General features: G+C 39.1%; 1 protein-coding gene across 1 annotated transcript; it reads left to right on the top strand.

Moving 5' to 3' along the window:
• The first annotated feature begins 2,222 nt into the window (after positions 1-2,222).
• LOC110053463 (uncharacterized) lies at positions 2,223-17,876 on the top strand. The gene is made up of 9 exons (XM_089283643.1): positions 2,223-3,734; positions 4,228-4,313; positions 5,473-5,560; positions 7,691-7,931; positions 9,248-10,554; positions 10,877-11,011; positions 14,511-14,641; positions 15,489-15,651; positions 17,234-17,876. Exons 1-9 carry the CDS (start codon positions 3,710-3,712, stop codon positions 17,389-17,391), a joined length of 2,334 nt encoding a protein of 777 aa, XP_089139769.1. The 5' UTR covers positions 2,223-3,709; the 3' UTR covers positions 17,392-17,876.
• The last annotated feature ends 866 nt before the right edge of the window (positions 17,877-18,742 follow it).

Here is an 18,742-nt window from a genome sequence, read left to right as displayed (position 1 = left end):
TTATATTTTTATATTTTTATATATATATATGTATTCATTAAATGTAGTTCAGGACTTCAGGAGTGATTCATCGTTTTATTGCTACAGACCTGTTTCGTATGGTCAACAAGTGACCACACTCATCAGGCAACATCAACGAATGACCGGTTAATTTAAATGCTGGCGGTTAAATACAAATTCAAATAGTTGCTATGGTGCTGATTATTGCGTTACGTTATCTTAAGGTTTTTGAGTACATATCTGTTTCTGTGAGGGCACGAAGTTGCTAATTCATTACGTTTGTTGAGGCTACATAGGTCTTTCCTGCAGATTATTAGAAATTTTTCGTAAAGACATAAACTGCATTTTTTAGTTACGTTGTTGTAAGGTTTGGATTTTCTGAGGACTTTCCATGCTATATTGAATGGTTTCTTGGCGTCTTTCAGTTTCCATACATGTTTTGACAGTTCGGTGCTGTTTCTTTTGTTGACGTGTCGGAAGGATGTTGTATGATTTCTGAAACGTTCTTTGAAGTTTGTTGCGAGTCCTACGTATGATTCTGTTTCTGTGTCGGTTGTTACGGTTGCTTGGTATACCACGTTCGTTTCAAGGCATTTACCTTGAAGGGGGCATTCGTCTTTTGTTCGGCAGTTGCACTGTTTGTTGGGTTGTTGTGTTGGGGCTGTGTTGTAATCGGAGAGGAGTGTTTTGTTGTGTGACGAGATAATGGATTTCATGTTGGGCATGCAGGAGTAGCTAAGCTTGAGCGTGTGTCTGTTGAAGATCTTGTTAAGTGGGTGGTTCTTTGGGAAGCATTTGTCGACTATGTGGAGGAACTTCTTTCCTAGGTTGGTTTTGACGTTGGAGTTCCATGGGGGATTGTACCAGGTGATGTTTCTCTTGCGGTTTCTCTTCGGTGTTTGTATGGGCTGATGGTTGTATGTCAATTTGTAGGTGTATCCGCTTTCATTTAGAGCTTTTTGGTACGGGGGTATGGCTTCGTCGAAAACCTTTTGGCTTGATGAGATGCTTGTTAGCCTTTTGTTTATGTTTTCTGGGATGTTCTTTAGTAGTTGCGGGGGGTGGTTGCTCTGTCGATGGACGTATAGTAGTTTGTTGTTGGGTTTTGTAAATGGTTTGTAGGTTCCGCTTGTGAGGTCCTCACGAGACCTCACAAGACCTCACAAGCGGAACCTACAAACCATTTACAAAACCCTCAGCCCATACAACCATCAGCCCATACAAACACCGAGGAGAAACCGCAAGAGAAACATCACCTGGTACAATCCCCCATGGAACTCCAACGTCAAAACCAACCTAGGAAAGAAGTTCCTCCACATAGTCGACAAATGCTTCCCAAAGAACCACCCACTTAACAAGATCTTCAACAGACACACGCTCAAGCTTAGCTACTCCTGCATGCCCAACATGAAATCCATTATCTCGTCACACAACAAAACACTCCTCTCCGATTACAACACAGCCCCAACACAACAACCCAACAAACAGTGCAACTGCCGAACAAAAGACGAATGCCCCCTTCAAGGTAAATGCCTTGAAACGAACGTGGTATACCAAGCAACCGTAACAACCGACACAGAAACAGAATCATACGTAGGACTCGCAACAAACTTCAAAGAACGTTTCAGAAATCATACAACATCCTTCCGACACGTCAACAAAAGAAACAGCACCGAACTGTCAAAACATGTATGGAAACTGAAAGACGCCAAGAAACCATTCAATATAGCATGGAAAGTCCTCAGAAAATCCAAGCCTTACAACAACGTAACTAAAAAATGCAGTTTATGTCTTTACGAAAAATTTCTAATAATCTGCAGGAAAGACCTATGTAGCCTCAACAAACGTAATGAATTAGCAACTTCGTGCCCTCACAGAAACAGATATGTACTCAAAAACCTTAAGATAACGTAACGCAATAATCAGCACCATAGCAACTATTTGAATTTGTATTTAACCGCCAGCATTTAAATTAACCGGTCATTCGTTGATGTTGCCTGATGAGTGTGGTCACTTGTTGACCATACGAAACAGGTCTGTAGCAATAAAACGATGAATCACTCCTGAAGTCCTGAACTACATTTAATGAATATACTATGCTCCTCTAAGAGTTGAGCGCTTTTTGAAATCCATTCACCACAAGGAAATAGAATATATATATATATATATATATATGTCTGGATGTATGAAAACGGTGTTAAAGACTGAATCAGGTGTTTTTTGATTTTTTCTTTTTTTCATTTCTTTGTTGTTGTTTTTTTTTTCTGCTTTCGCTATGACAGCAGCTTGTAAATCTTACCTAGCATGAAATGTAGAAACTCCTTGCCGCATGTTTAATCTATTTAGGTATTTTTTTCATTATTTATCGACCCCCCCACCCCCCTTTTTCAATTTGCGTTAAGTTTAGCCCAGGCTACACTCGTCTGAATTCAGTTCGCGCGGTGACTCTGACAAGGAGCGACCGATTAGCGTTCTGTATTTGCTGTCTAAAGGAAGTCTGCCCGAGGACATCATTAAGTCCAATGAAGGCCCAAGTCTAACGATTTGCTAGTAAGCGTCGTCCATTATCGTACCTGAGGCGGGCCTGAGGACATGTGTAAACTGTACGGGTCACATTTAGTCCCGTAACAGAAGGCCGTTTGCCCTGTGGCGATAATGTTGTGCTTGCTTTAGACAGCAAAAATCTTTCGCCACATCAATTTAGGGCTTAGACGTGCAATGGACTAGACATTTCTAGCTGCTGTTGGCGTCATTTGCTTTGAACTTTGATGTAGCTAAAAAAATCTGTTGAAATCTGGATGTGCCATTCCGCGCTCGACAAAATTGAAGTACATCCGGGACATTGCTATTTGCGAGCAAAACATGGCCACGAGGAGAGAGAAGAACATGAGTTCAAGCGCTGATCGTGAGTAGAATTTCCTTGTTTTATCAATTTTAGGCGTTCTCGGCTTAGCTAAGTATCAGAACTGTCTATGATTCGCTAGCGCGAAAGAAATTTATTTGCGTGGCTTCCGGGCGATAATTGACGTAACGACAACATGTTAAGTGTTCGCTTACTGCTAACTATAGCCTAGTTTATCTGAAGTTCAATCGATTGTCGATGTAGGAAGCTCTTGTTCAGTCCATTTAGGACGATGCAGGCCTTTAGAAAGCGATAGATTAGCTCTTCGCCGCGGTTTTGATATCTGTACGTTCGTGTTGATTTAGACTCCAATTTCATGTTAAAAGCACTCTTAATTGAATTGTACAATTCATGATTCAACGAAAAGACGGTGAATTTAGTCTTCCTGGCCTCAAAAGGCATACAGGAGAGTTATTTGCTGCTATTTGAGCTACGATAAGCCTCGTGGAAAGCTAGCTCTAGGACAGAATTGTAGCAAGTTAGATTATCAGTGACAAGTCAAATTCTTTGGCTATGTTTTTGCGAATCCGGTCAGATATTGAAATGAAATGTCACGTAACGGCTACTTTTTGGCTGAAATATAGAGGTAAATAACCGATTCCACTGCTTACCATGCTCTTGTTAGCGTGACTGGCTAATTTAACCCACAGTAAAGACATAGTGAGGTCATTTAGGTGAAATCGCAGAGGTTAAGCCTGTCTAAATTAGTGCCGCGGCGAACCAAATGATCAATTTAAGCTCTAATTTAGTTTTGTTTGGCTCGCTCGACTCATTTGCAGCGACTTTAAAGGCTTGTATAGGCATGGTATGGACTCTATTAAGAGTACACGAGGTAGGTAGCACTCTCGGTGCGACATGGCCATTTTTATGTACATTTTCTAACCGTTTTTTCAAAAACATGCCCGCTATTTTGGTGCAAAGTCTTTAACACGGTTTTCATAAATTCAGACACATATTGGCACAGAATGTCCTAAACTGCTCAGGGAATTCCCTAGTTTGACTCTAAATGCTTTAGGAAGATCGACAGAAATTAGACACGCTCGTTTTTCGACCTTTCTTGGTCATTCAGTCTTGTTCCCTTGAAATAATTATTTCAAGGGAACAAGACTGCATGACCCAGAAAGGTCGAAAAACGAGCGTGTCTAATCTCTGTCGATCTTTCTAAAGCATTAAGAGTCAAACTAGGGAATTCCCTGAGCAGTTTAGGACATTCTGTGCCAATATATGTGTGAATTTATGAAAACTGGAGTCTTAAAGACTGCACCAAAATAGCGGGGATGTTTTTGGAAAATCGGTTAGATATGCATACATCATATATTTCAAAGGGTCGAAGTACAGGCATCACCGTACCACGCTCACATGGATCTTTACATGGATCTCAATAGTTACGAATAACCAAAGGACGGCCAAGGTAAGAGAGTTAATTCCCATATAGGCCTTAGACCCAAGTTAATCCCTCTTAAGTTATTTTTAGACAAGCGACAAGCGACTCTGCAAACTAACTTAGGGAGATAAAAATGGCGGGAAATGTGGCCAACAGTCCTTTTTTACGTTTCAACGTTTCTCAGCACAGAGTTTTTCTGCACTCTTGGCCGTCTTTTTGTTGGACCGAGCTTTCGTTGGCTTTGTGATCTTCTGTCTTTTCATTACCGGGCTCGGCCGTTTATATATTTTTTGGTTGTTTTTATTGTTTGGGCTCAGGAAATCTGGCTCTTACGGTAATTAAACTCGTATAACAAGCTTCTAGGTTGTTATACCAAGCTTCTATAGCTTCTCTGCTTCTTCCAATATTTTAATACTTTATTTATTTATTTATTTTAATAGCAAAAAAGAAAAAGAAAAAAATCCTGCCACAGCGTTGGAGGTTTTCCTTCGTTAAAAAAAAAAAAAAAAAAAAAAAAAATCCACCGATCACGCGAGCATCCTCTGCAGAACATCTGGTTTTAATGTATAAAAAAAAGTTAATAAGGATTACCTCGGGTGAAAGCGCTTTTCTCCATTTGTTATATCTTGTGATTCGTAAATAAGTTCTGTTATTTGCTTCTTGAATGCTAAGAAAGACCATGCAATTGCGTGTTTTCAATCAATCGATAGATAGAATCTAATACGTGGCGTGCACCTTGGATGGCTGGAAAAAAAAAGGAAACTTGTCTGTCGTAATTTTATACGGTTGCTGGCGTCATTGACAATCTTGCGAGAAAACAGAAGGTCTACATAGCGGTGGTAACCTCGCGTAAAGCCAAAAATGTTATCCAAAGCAACTTATCCCGTGCTTCGATGATAGAATTTTTTTTTTTTTGGTTAAAAATAAATTACCATCAAAAAATAACTCAAAGAGAAACACATAATATAACGTTTGTGTGGGTGTGCAATTTGATTGTGTTTCTAGCACCCTAAAAAAAAGCGCTGATACTTAGCTGCTTTTTACACGGCTAGCCGTGCTGATCAATTAATGTCATGGTGGTATAGCATGACAATTGACCTGTGAGCCTATTTTCACCATGTAGATGAGCAGAGATAAGATAACACTTCAATCTATACATGAATATATTATTTTACCCTGTCTTCAGAACTCTAATACGTACATGTATAAAATGAAGTTGGCCTTGGCTGCCTTGAGTCTCCTTCTTTCGAACTACATGGAGTCAGCCGAGACAAGTAAGTTTTAAAGTTCAGCTGTATAGCTGTTTACTTGATGGATGTATACTTTGTATCGCGTATCATTCTTTCTTGGTGTACTGGTAAACAAATGAATAACCATCGTACTTCCTTACTGTCCGAGTCTCTCTTGAGCGTAATCATGGTATATTGTTGGCTCTTTTATATCACTTCTTTTTGCACTGGTATACAAACAGACAAAAAGCTATCAAAGATTTTTCTGAGGTTTCAGTTAAATTTTGAAAATTTTGATGCCATACAGACAAAGTGGCGGTGCCATTCGATCGCCGGGAAGTGTAGGTTTGAAAACATATTGAAACAGTTAGTCAAATACCGGCGACCAAGTAATTAACTGTTAAAAGCTGAAAATTCCTCTCCCGAGTTCGCATATTGTAAATACTTGCACGAAGGCGATATTAAAAAAAAAAAAGAAAAAAAAAAAAAAAAAAAAGAAAACAGATATGGATAACGTAGGACAAATGGTCCATATCAGGCGTAGAATCAGCCATACAAATCATTGTGTTTCTTGTCGGAGTGGAATTGCTAATGAGATCAGTATCCACACAAATGTGGGTCCGAGTGGTTGAGAATTCTTAGCCTTTATTAGCGTTAAACTGAATTGTTCTTCCTCTTCTTCTTCTTCTTCTTCTTCTTCTTCTTCTTCAGTCTTCTTCTTTCTCTTTCTCTTCAAAACTATTTGTTTAGTATTGACGCATTTTTGCTGACTCCCTAACATTTCTAAAAATACAAAGATCCAAGATGGTGGATTCAAAATGGTGGTTGTTTGAATAGCTCCACATAATTACCTTGTGATATGAAGTCATCGTCCTGAAAAGACTAATTTTTAAGTTATTCTTAGGTTTTGTAGTTTCTTTTTAGATAGCTTTCCTTTGTCAGTAAAGGGTTATTCCTCTGCTAAAGCAGCTGAAACCTTATTGCAAGTTATTGCTGTTATTATTACTATTGTTATTATTATCGTAAATATAACAAAAGTCTCGATCGTGATTGGCTCTCCGCACGCCTACTTGTCACGTGATCGGCGCGCGATCACGAGGATGTCAAATTACAGGTATCCAACTGGAACTTTTTGTAACTGGATACCTGTAATTGGATATCCACGTGATTCGCAAGTCAATTACGCGCGCTTTAATGGCTTCTTTCGCAATGTTTCGCAGAGTTTTCAAAACTTATGAAAAGCGCCACAGACGTTTTCGCTAAACAGAAGTTCTTAACAAACATTTTTAATTCCGAAAATAGATACGATTAATTAGTAATTGGACCTCGTGCCGTACAATTCAATGAGTAATCGTGTTCGTAATTTAGAACTGTTTACAAGGCGAGAGGGTTTCGCGCTCGCGCGATTACTCCCTGTATTGTACTCCACTCGGTCGGGTTACTACTACTTATTATTGTTATTATTATTGTTATTATTATTATTATTATTATTATTATTATTGCTATTATTATTGTAATGATTGTTATTATTCTTATCAATATTACTATTATTAATAACGACCTCGACACAGTTTTTCACTATACGGACCTCCTAGCCGGCCAATAACATATATCTAACCGAATTCCCAAAATCATGCCCGCATTGACTCAAAGACAGTCCCAGCGGCCAGAAGTCCTCTGACCACCCCTTCTGGCTAGGAGATTGGCCCCTCACGCATGCATGTGGCATAGAACACTCCAGCAGGGTGCCTTGTCAACACAGAAGCCTCAAAAAAGGTCAAACAACTGAGCAAAATACCCAGAAACACAGTCAATATCAAGCTTATTTAACACTGAAAACTCAAATTCTAACTAGTTGGGGGTGTCAGTAAAAGACACCCCCCCTGCTTTTGACAGCTGGCCCCCAGCAAGCCACCAGCAGATAGGCTAGTCATTGGGCCATGTGCCTAGCCTAGCCTTGACGGAGCCCCCCCCCCCCCCCCCCCCCTGGGTTTAAGGTCGCTGGCTTAGCCTGGATTCAAGCTTCGCCTGAATCCAGGCGAAAACCTAGCATGTATGGAGTAAAATCTCTTAAGTAACCAGTTTAATATCGTATAGGAAAATGCTTAAATTCTCTAGCTTCCAAGACGTGCAGTTACTTTCTTGTTCTTATGCATTGTTTATTTCATCTTACAGTTGAAGATTTGGTTGTCAAGTATTACGACAAGAATATCAGCACAATTGACCTCCTTAAAAGACTAAACGTGAGTTACTCGCGTTTTGATATGCAAGAAATTAAACGTTGTTTGTTAAGTTATTCGTGCGAAAAAGTATGCCCTTTAGATAACGAAGACAAAGAAAGAATGGAGAAGAAGATGTGTTACTGTGACAAGTTATGTGTTGAGCTTGGTGACTGCTGTTTTGACTACTTCCTAAGGTTAGTGCCTTAAATTCTCTTTCCAAATGGGGTACACATTCCTTATATTTTGGATAACAAATGTCTATTTTTTAAAAAAATGTGACTTACCCATGAGGTTAATGAAGTTTTTCCACCGAGATTGCTAAGCCTCATTTAAACGTTTACTGCTTCAATATTAATATAGGGCTGTAGATCTGCACGACGCTGACGATGTAAGAACCTGGAGAACAATCTGTCCCAGGTGACACATAGTGAGGTCTCTTCTGTGCCCGCCGTCCTGGTGTTTGTAGCAATTTGAACTTTTGTTTTGTTTCCTTTTGATTCTTTGAATAGCTGATTGAGTAGCTTAAATTTAATTCTTATGAGTACCCTGGATCCACTGTAATTGGCTACGCTGTAGAGGTCTCCCTGCCTAATGAATTTTGTTGTATATGAGTTAAGTATTTTAGTTAGGCGAATTTAAATAAAAAATAAAAAATAAATAAATAAATAAATAAATGAATAAAATAAATAAATAAGTAGCGATGACGCATTCTCTTTGAGCAATGTTAGTGCGACACTTTTTCTCTTTAAGAACATTGCCTGCGGGAGTTACCGAACTTTGTTTAGTCTGCCTACATTTAGCTGCCCAAAGTACTTAGCGACAGAGCAATTCAACTGAAATTGACTACATTCCTTCAAAAGTCAAATTTTAATGCAATGGTGTCGATTGCAATTTTTAAACCAATTACAGATTAGAAAATTCAAGCAAGCACCACAAATCACGAAAACATCTTCCCGGTGGGAACAGGCAAAAAAATTCTAAGTAATTTGAGACTCATGGAAAAAAATGTTGTCAAGAATGCGCCCGAATGAACGTACGTCGACGCCCGCCACTGTACAGACACCTGTATAATTGTGTTGCTACGCAGGAAGAGGACATCGACATTTATATCCTGTGGATAGTGTTGATCATCAAAGGTTAAAATAACCTATATATCATTTTCTTTTAATCCACGTCTTTATTAAATTACACGAGTATTAGAGATTTGTTTTACGCCAGTTCAAGAGGGCGTCAGCCTGGATGGGCTGTACATTGACCACCTGACTCGGGGGAGAAATGGGTGGTGATTAAAAATGCCCCATTACGAGGGCGTTATATCCATCTTGAATTATATACCTCGCTACCCGCTCATAATCTTACCTATCTACCTTTACTACCCTATCTACATTTACTACCCACTTACCTACGCAACCACCCAACCTCTGGCTGATTGATTGACTCGGAACGACTCGGTTAGTCCAGATTTTGTAATTTCGTAACTAATGAAAACTGTTGCTATTGTTTTCTGAAGATGTAGCGCTGCCAACACGTATCAATCTCAGCTTCCTAAACGAACCTGTGTAAAGCAGTTCAATTTAGATAAATATGGCTACGCCATGGTTAGCAGCTGTCCAGCACACAACACCGACAAGAATCTAGAATCCTTGTGTACTGCCAGATCTACTAAAGCTGACCTCTTTGGAATGCTGCCCGTGTCAGACTTAGAGAATATGACAACATACAAGAATGTATTCTGCGCCATTTGCAATGAAGCCATAAATCTGACGTACTGGAAGTTTTCCGCATCATGCGCAGGTTTCAGTTCTCATGACATTCCAACAAACAGATCGCAGATATTAGAGGTTATAATGACGGAATGTAAATGGTACTTTGAGCCGCTCCGTGTTCAGAATGAAAAAGTATGCCTAGCTTTAGAGCACAATTGTCCAGACTCAGAACTTGTTGATGAGGAACCGCTACTACGAGATTTGTGTTCATTTTACGTCGTTCCTGTCTGTCCATATACTCACACAGAGAACCCGCATTGTGATATTTGCAAAGGGACAGAAATAAGTGGGTATTCATGTATGGAAAAATTACCAGAAAAAGGACCCCCAGGCGTTATACCTTCGTTGAATATCTTGTTTGGTTTTTCGTCTTCTTCTCATTCGCTTCAAGTGGGAGATACGAAGACTGTTGTCAGGAACAAAGTGTGTGCCAAGGGTTTCGTTTTTGACCCCTTCAATGAAAAATGTGTGCAAATTTATTCCCCCATGTCGGACCCCGAAATGGATTTGGCGAACATCAGTGGCTCAAAAAACAGATCGAATATCAAGGTTTTACCGGAAGGAACTTATATGAATTGTTCCTATGTCAAGATGAACATCAGTTCAGTAACTCTTCTGGCTAACGGTTCGATATGGATTCCTTCACACAAAAGAATATACAACGAAGAAAGGTACACCATTAATGGCTCTTCACTGCTCCTTTGTGCAGACTTCAGACAGTTTTACACTGTAACCGAGGCCCTTGTGTCTACGAAGATATTACCGCTTCAGATAATTACATACATTGGCTGTGCCATCTCCATGATATCTTTAATTTCTCTCCTGGGTATCTACATTGCTCTGCCAGAACTCAGAACATTACCTGGGAAGAACCTCATCAGTCTGTCATGTGCAATGCTTCTGTATCATATTTTCTTCTTGATGACCGGACAGACGAACAAGCCAAAACTTTGTATGGCTGTTTCCGTCCTGCTTCATTTCTTTTTGCTGTCTTCATTTTGCTGGATGGGCGTGATGGCTTTTGATGTTAAAAAGACTTTTGGAGCAAAAGGTAACTGACTTCATTGCATTTCAGTAGTTTACAAGACACAACGCGTCATCAATAAAAGTAAATTCTTTCGCGTTGCTTATTGAAAACGGGCCTAATGACGCTCTGACGTCAACACGAAATATATGTATATATATATATATATATATATATATATATATATATATATATATATATATAAAATAACGAAAAAGAAAAGAAAAATTGGAATTAGATTATAGTTAAGGAAAAGAAAGCCGTCTATAGGTATGGCAAGAGAATTATTCTTAACTTCCTCGAAATTGTTTGTTAACTTTTCATTTTTTGTTTCATCAAACGCCTGTAGGACAAACCCGATCTGGTCATGATGACAACAGGAAAGCCTTAGTAAAATACAGTCTCTTTGCCTGGATTACCCCCGCTGTTATTGTGATCACTAGTGTGACTCTCGATAAAACACAAACTGTTATCATCGGATACGGTGAGTTGAATATTATACACTTAATATATGGTCCCGAAGAAAACAGGTAGTTTTGTTTTCCCGAGAGTCCTGATGTTTCCCTCGACTTCGTCTCAGGAAACATCAGGACTCGAGGGAAAACAAAACTAACTATTTTCCCAAGGCACCATACATTAAGTGCTTTGTTATATATTTAGAGTTTCCCCTAAGCAATCATATAGCAAAAACAAACAAACAAAGACGGCACAACTTCTTTATTCACAATCGTCAATCCTGCTGAATGAATAAGTCTTAGCTTAATTACAAATGTTTCGAAGTACATGAAAAAGTAAAATATGCCTTTATAACCTCAATAGCGAATATATGATCATTTGGAATTGTAAAAATTGATGGTAAAATTTGCTCCAGAAAATGCTCCTGCGTTAAAGCTTCCTCTCTCCTGGCTATGAGATGCAAAATCCTGCATAGTTAAAGGGAAGCTTGGCACTGTTTCTGCTAAGAGAATTTTCACTTGTTTGCTCATGCATCACCACAATTGCATTGCTACTTGACTCAAGATTTTCAACAGAACAGGCACTACTGAGAGCATGGGAGATTTCTTTCTGCTTAACCTCCGAAAGACGCCTGAAGTAAGAGCGAACGCTGCCCTCATATTACTGTCCCGAAACATGCATTATAGGCGCGCCTCAAAATTGCACTCATCCAAGAGCGACACGATCGTTGCCCTAATACAGTGATTAGTATGCTTTTGGGAAAGTTTCAGCTCTTTAAAAATTGAAGTCATGAAAGTTCTTAGCGTATTTTTCCCGAGGGACGCGGTACAATACCAGACTTCATAAGAATGGCTAAAATGTTCCGTCGCTTGCGGCCTTTGCCACAAGCATGACATTGCTGGATTTCGCTTAGAGAGATAAAGTTCAAGAGTTTGAAAAAAAAGAAAAAAAAATTTTCCCAGCTGCGTTAACCTGCGCGGCGAACGATTCTTTTGTGAGGAGTCGGAGATTTTCTCTGCCGCGACGAATGAGGTGGAACATTACATTAAACCACATCACTTGTTGAGGGATTCAGGATCTGGAGAAGATGGGTTGTAGGAGAATTGGATCTTTCCTAGGTCTTCATTTGATATTGGGCTGTGGTGATCAACTTTGCCAAATCCTTGCCGCTTCGACTCGACAATTGCAGCCTCAAAATTTTGATTTGATTTGGAGAATTCGCCATCACTTATTATGTCAAATTCTCTTTTTAGGAGAAAGTGTCTTTGAAGACCAAATCGTATTCCCATCAAAGCAGACTTTTTGTAGCTGTCTCCGTTCTTTTTCTTTGCGGTCAGCCAGAAATTCGCTAGAAGTTTATTCAGTTTCTTCTTCGGAATTTTTCCTAGCGATTCTGTATGTTTTTACCTGCTCATCTTATGGTTTAACTTCGTTCCAGTATGCCAGGAATGTAACAATAGCGTTCTTAGTTGCTTTTCTCGTATTTTCGGAATCTTTGCCTTCAATTAAGTTCTGTATTTCTTCCCCTGATAATCTATAAAAGCGTTTTCTTTTAGCCTCACTGGGTTCCATATCGATCATCGTTGGTTGAAACTGAAAACTGGCACTGTTCTCAGGTCCGGCCCCGTCAATCAAGCTGACGTGAGCACGTGCTGAGGATTACGCCATTTTTAACTTAGTCATGCACTGATCACGTGCTGTTGTATTCGGCGCGCGGGCACCAACTGCGCAATTGTATCCAGGTCGGGATACATTTGAATTTGATCAGGGGCACGTGACCCAGAATCAACCAATCACAGTGCTCGTTTTGTTGAGTAAAATTCTAGATATGTAACAATCAACAATTATTCAATGAGGACGCGTTGGATATGAGATGGTAAAAAGCCAACGCTGAGGGCCGAGTTGTCTATAACCAATCTCACATCCAACATGCGCGAATTGATTAATTGTGTTATTGAATTCGGTACGCTTGCATACTTGGAAATTATAGCTCAGTTTTATTGGATTTTAAAACTGCAAAACGACCGAAAGTTGTTGTGCCAAAAACAGCAACAAGTGGAAAATCCCATGACATGCGCGCGGAACGTCTATCGAATGAACTCGGGAGATACAACCATGGTCTGAAAGTTTGAAAAGCGTTCAAGTTCGAGTCATCGAAAAGAGTAATAATTGTGCACTTGCATATTGCAGTTGTGCAATCCTGGGCAAAACTTTCATCGCCATGTGACAGACTTTGTGCTAAAATTATTCTCGACAGGAACTCTTTCAGTGCCCCCTTGCTTTGAAATCCTTCTCATCTTAAGCTAGATGTGCGGAGCTCATCCAGAATCAGGAACAGAAACTATCTTAGGGTCGGATTCATCTTCAGAATCTCCGAGGCCAACCTGATGGTTTCTCGTGGCTGGTAATGAACCGGGCTGACTTCGGTTCAGCTCAAAACACTTATCTTCCTTGAGGGGTTTTATCGCACGGACCGAATTGTTGGCGCTAACTTGCGTTGCTTCTCTCGTCCTCTTCTGCCAAAAAAGAGACCGAGGTAAAACCAGGTCGTCACTCTGTAGCTGTGCGGGATTTTTGCCCTTCGCCGGTCCGAGCTTGCCGATGTTGAGCAGTTTCTTCATCAGCTCATTGGAAATCGGTCAATTGCGGTTCTTATGGATTTCATCCATGAACTTTGTAAACTTGCAATCTTTCTTCCTCGCAGTCGTTTAAAAACTCTTCAAAAAAACATCCAGTTCTACTTTCGACATTTCTTTTATCGGTTTCGAAAATTTTGTGCCACTAGGACTAAAAGCCATTCAGTAACATTAGGTAAAAATTGTTGTTGTTACGTAATCTTCATGATTGCGTAAAATTTCGACGTTCATATTTGAAATTTTGCAACTTTTAAGAGAAACTAAACGGATACGTACAGTTGAATAATCTCGTCCCGAACTTTGTAGCTTTATTGTTGTTACTGGGACGGCATTGTCCGTAATTTCTTCTGTGGATAGCGCACCTAATCTTTTTTTTTTTTTTAATCCATTTTTTTTGTTGTTGACGAAACCGGGCCTCTCGCAAAAACTTTTATGCCGAGCGACATTTGCTGCAATCATTTCCATATAAGGTCAAACGCAGGTATAATGGCTTGTAACCAATCAGAAAGCTAGAATTGCAATATCTGAGGTTGAGAATTTAATGACAATCGATATATGATGAAGTGAGATATTAAAAACAACAACAACAACAACAAAATACTGTGACTAAGAGCGCAAAACCAGAACCACCTACAGATACGAGGTGGCAAAGATAGTGATAAAATGTTTAGGTTAAAGTCTTCGAAGGATGTAGGGTTTAAGAACTCGTCTCAACATTACTGGCTTTTCCTTGAATGAAGTACGCACATGTAAATTTAATTTGTGGTGTGGAAAATGAAGTATAATCCACTCTAGGTGCCGTGTATACCAGTTAACAGCCGCATAAATTTGCCCCCGAACATATCCATAGTTTGAAGCTGACGTTTTCTTTTTTTTTTTCAACCCTGCTAGCTGAAGTATTCTGTTGGATTTCTAATGGAAGGGCACTTCTATTGGTTTTTGGCGTTCCTGTGGTAATCATTCTGGTCTTTAACGTCGTGGCTCTCACTTTGACGATGATTTCAATTTGGAAAATACGAAAGGTATTATTTGATTTTTTTTTTTTCCTTTTTTTTCTGAGAATGAATGGATATTGGTTAGATTATTAGTTAGATTACCTCTCTTAATTCCATTAAGCGACAGCGAAATGGCATGATTAACCTAAATTAAATTTGTCATTAAAAGCTACAACGAAATGCCTAATGATTTTGATATAATTCTCTTATCCAGTTTTTCTCCAGTAGTTTTCTTGTAGTTGCCGCAAATGATAAATTTACCAGACATTATTAATTTTTTTGTTTGCAAATTAACTTTAAAATTCATCCATGCTGATACTAACTTTGGCAAATAGTCCAGTATTAAATACTTCCTTGCTTACACCGATACTTCTGAATTTTGAATTCACCAATCAGCATTCAGAACGCGGGAGAAACTGCACTGTCCTAAGTTCAGGGGCTTGCTCACAAGAACGACAGTCAAGTCGGGCCAATATTTTTTACTGAAAACCGCAATATTCACGACAATCGATTGAAGATACCAGAAACCATAACAGATTTAAACAAATGGAAATGATGAAAAAAAAAAATTGTTCTTCATCAAATTGGACTCAGAGTACACAAGAAAAGTATTAGAAATGGCCAAAAGAACTTATTGTCGTCATTTTGGCTAGCTACGAAAGAATTCCTTTATCGTGTCTTTTAGTATGGACAGTACTGTTTCGAATGCAGCTCGTACAGCAAGCCCGTGCACCGTATTCGAGTTATTCTGTGGTGATGTAATTTTGTGCGAAGTGGAGCAAATTACTTGGCATTAATCGTGTCTGTAATCAAGAGAAGATCAAGCTAAGTATCTTAATCTTCTCTTGTTGTTAATTATTCTTCCGTCAAACAGTCCACTCGTCGCGTGGCAGATCAGAGTAACCAGACCAGCCTGCCTATCCTGTACATCAAGCTGTCGTCGGCAATGGGATTTACCTGGATACTGGGTTTCATCGAGCCATTCACTCAAGTTGAATTTCTTGCTTATCTCTTCGTCATTTTAAACAGCCTTCAAGGTAAATGCTAGCGCTGGGGTGAAATTACTCTAATACGTCTACTAGATAATACTGATACTGAACTCGAGCCACATTTTTGTCCAATCAGAAGCGAAACCAAAACCAATCATAGCTATTTTTATTTACTTATTTTATGATTTTTTTTTTTCAAGCATCGCGTCATTTCCTTTGATTTTGCCAGCCTCAAGTGAAGACAGCTCAATCAATGCTGGTGTTAGTATAGGTAATCGTATGAAGGCGAGTGTACCTATGAGTGATATTTGGTACTACAAACAACAGAATGGACTCCATAGTGTCATCGAAGGATCTGGCCTGGTTGTTCAAAAAGTGGATAGCGCTGTCCACCGGATAGATAACTCTATATCCAGTGGATAGCGTGGTTTGTTTTGTTGACACTAAGTACGCTGGACAAAACTGTTGTTGATCGACGTTCAGTACGACAGAAAATTGAAACAAATAATGTGTCACAAATAACTTTAAGATTGTCTTAAACTTTATTAAATTCCACACTTGGAAACTTATTTTTATATGGATCACGAAAGAAGGGCTTGCGTTACACCTTGTCCACATTTGGTAACTGAGTCACAAAAGTACGCATAATTACGTGATTTCTGAGGAAAAAAAAGTCATTTGGAGTGTTGTTTTGCGAAGAAACTCTTCACGTGCTTGTGGATATTTCTGCCAAGATTTTGACAAGAAAGCATGAGAAAGACCTAAAACTGAATAGGCACTGTAATACGATACTGTCTTCAGAAACTGATCTTCTTTGAAGTCTTTACACTGTTCTGGCCCCAAGATCGGTGTCCGCCTGTTTTGAAGATGGCTGCTTTCAGTTCAAGTTCGTACAAGTCACAATTGCCCAAAATACTGCTGTGCTAAGGCGTTGTCAGCCAAAAACCTCAGACACTGCTATTTGTACTTTTAGAAAAGTTTCCAGACCTGTTTCCATACCTTGTTTTTTTGTTGTTTTTTTTTCATCTGCCAGGAGCTTCCCCTTTTCTCGCATTTTCTTGCATAACAGCTTGAAATAACTTTGTTTGGTTTGCCTTGTGGCCCTTCAGTGGTAGCATCACAACCGTGAATCTTTGATTCTCTAAACCGCCGATGCATTGCCTGATTATAGTGCCGTTCAGATGAATTATCGCTTTGTTCCTCATGCCAAAAAAACAAAAAAACAAACAAAGAAAAACAAAGAAAAAAAAAAATCCACAAACACGTAACGATGTTCTTTGCACAACAACTCTGGTCTAACACTGCGATGTCGATATAAACCATAACTATTTTTTTCTCACAAAACGTGCAATTTTCCGTACTTTTGTGATTCTGTCCGCAAATTTAGATACGCTGTAATGCAAGTCTTTCTCGCATGAACTATATGAAAATAAATTTTCATATGTGGAATTTAATAGGGTTTAAGATCGCTTTGTTTGTCTTTTTTTTTTTTTTTCGTGAAACATCGATCCAGAACAGTTTTGTCTAGCGTACTAATGAATGAATGGATAGGAATGAATATACCCAATAGGTCCTTATTTGTAATTCTTTTACTTGATAGTGTGTTTACTCCAGTAAAACGTTCTTTCAGGATTCTTCATTTTCCTCGCTTTCGTGGCAAACAAAAGAACAATCAACAAACTGAGAGCTGGTTGGATGGCACGATTTCATCGATTGAAAAATCCGGACAAGGCCACTCCCCACTCCAGGAAAACTTACACCACCAAGCTCGCCACAACGGCTTTGTAGTTTATTCGTGACCAATCCATTTTGAACGTTTGTTCATTTAAAACCTTCGAGCGGATAAACCTTAATGTCAGTGACTTTTCCTAAAGTTTAACTGAGAATAACTTGGCATGAACTCGATTAAGGGTCAAGGGTCAAGGTCAACTTTATTTAGGCAGGGTGGCCCAATCAGCACTTGGCTGGTATCAAAAGGGGCCCTGCGTAAATTAAGACTACATTAAATTTCTATACATAGAGATTAACGTTTACAATTATAAAAAATTAAAAATAAAAACTACTCTCTAAAATAAAGTCTAAGAAGATTTTTAAAAATGGGGAGCGATGTTGCTTCTTTTATTGTAGTGGGTAAATTATTAAAATGAAGCGCACCAGAGTATCTGAAAGTCCTTTTCCCTAGCGTTAACTTGGGTTTCGGCAAGTGCATGTCGTTCCTTTTCCTCGTGTTGTAAGAATGAACGTTGCAATTTCTAATAAAATAATCCGACAAATATGGAGGAGCTAAATTATTTAAACATTTAAAAACTAAAATGCATTTGTGGGCTTTTCTTTGGGTTTCCAAATCCACCCACCCTAACATTTTAAAAGATCCTTCGGTTGTTGCCCTCCTTTGTATAATGCGTGCTGCTCTGTTTTGCAGACGTTGCAAGCTGTTACTGCAACCGATTGACAGCCCATCCCATACCGTGTTAGTGTAATCAAAAATCGGCTGAACTAAACAATTATACACGCATTTAGCAGCTTTTAGAGTAAGGTAGGGTCGTATGTGTGACAGCAGGCCGAGACGTTTTCTTACTCTCTTACAAATCAATTCTACATGTTCGTTCCATGAAAGATTCTCATCTAGTGTTACCCCTAAATAACAGAAGCTTGATACTCTGTCAATGTTTTTCCCGTGAAGCTCTATTTTATAGTCTGGACAGTGTTCTAGTTTTTGCCTAGTTCCAAACAGCATCCATTTAGTTTTACTCTGATTGAGTATCAGCCTGTTGCTTACTAACCATTTCTCAACATTGGTAAGATCGTTTTGAAGAACCTGCTTGATGATATCTGGACAGGAATCAGAGAAATATATAACAGTATCGTCGGCATACATGCCTATTTGTGACTTCAGTAGACTTTGCGGGAGATCATTGATGTATATCACAAATAGTATCGGGCCCAGTATGGATCCTTGGGGAACCCCATAACTAATAGTTAAGCTCGATGATTATCCAATGGCGGGTTGATATATACTAACCTCGGCGCAGTTAATTAAGGAAAAAAAAAATGTGGTTTTGCGGGCTTTAGAAGACCCTAGAAAGTTCAAGACAAAAATGCAAAATAATTGGGACACTACTATAACAATTGTGTTCTT

The sequence above is a fragment of the Orbicella faveolata genome, unplaced genomic scaffold (genome assembly GCF_042242905.1).
Source record: "Orbicella faveolata isolate gen_17 unplaced genomic scaffold, um_ofav_v1 contig_12, whole genome shotgun sequence".
In the NCBI taxonomy this organism is placed as follows: domain Eukaryota; kingdom Metazoa; phylum Cnidaria; class Anthozoa; order Scleractinia; family Merulinidae; genus Orbicella; species Orbicella faveolata.
This window is presented reverse-complemented; position numbering and strand designations above follow the sequence as displayed.

Coding starts and splice junctions, on each gene's coding strand:
- LOC110053463 (XM_089283643.1), top strand. CDS start 3,710: ATGGACTCTATTAAGAGTACACGAG. Junction 11,012..14,510: donor AACTGTTATCATCGGATACG/GTGAGTTGAATA, acceptor CAACCCTGCTAG/CTGAAGTATTCTGTTGGATT. Junction 15,652..17,233: donor CATTTTAAACAGCCTTCAAG/GTAAATGCTAGC, acceptor ACGTTCTTTCAG/GATTCTTCATTTTCCTCGCT.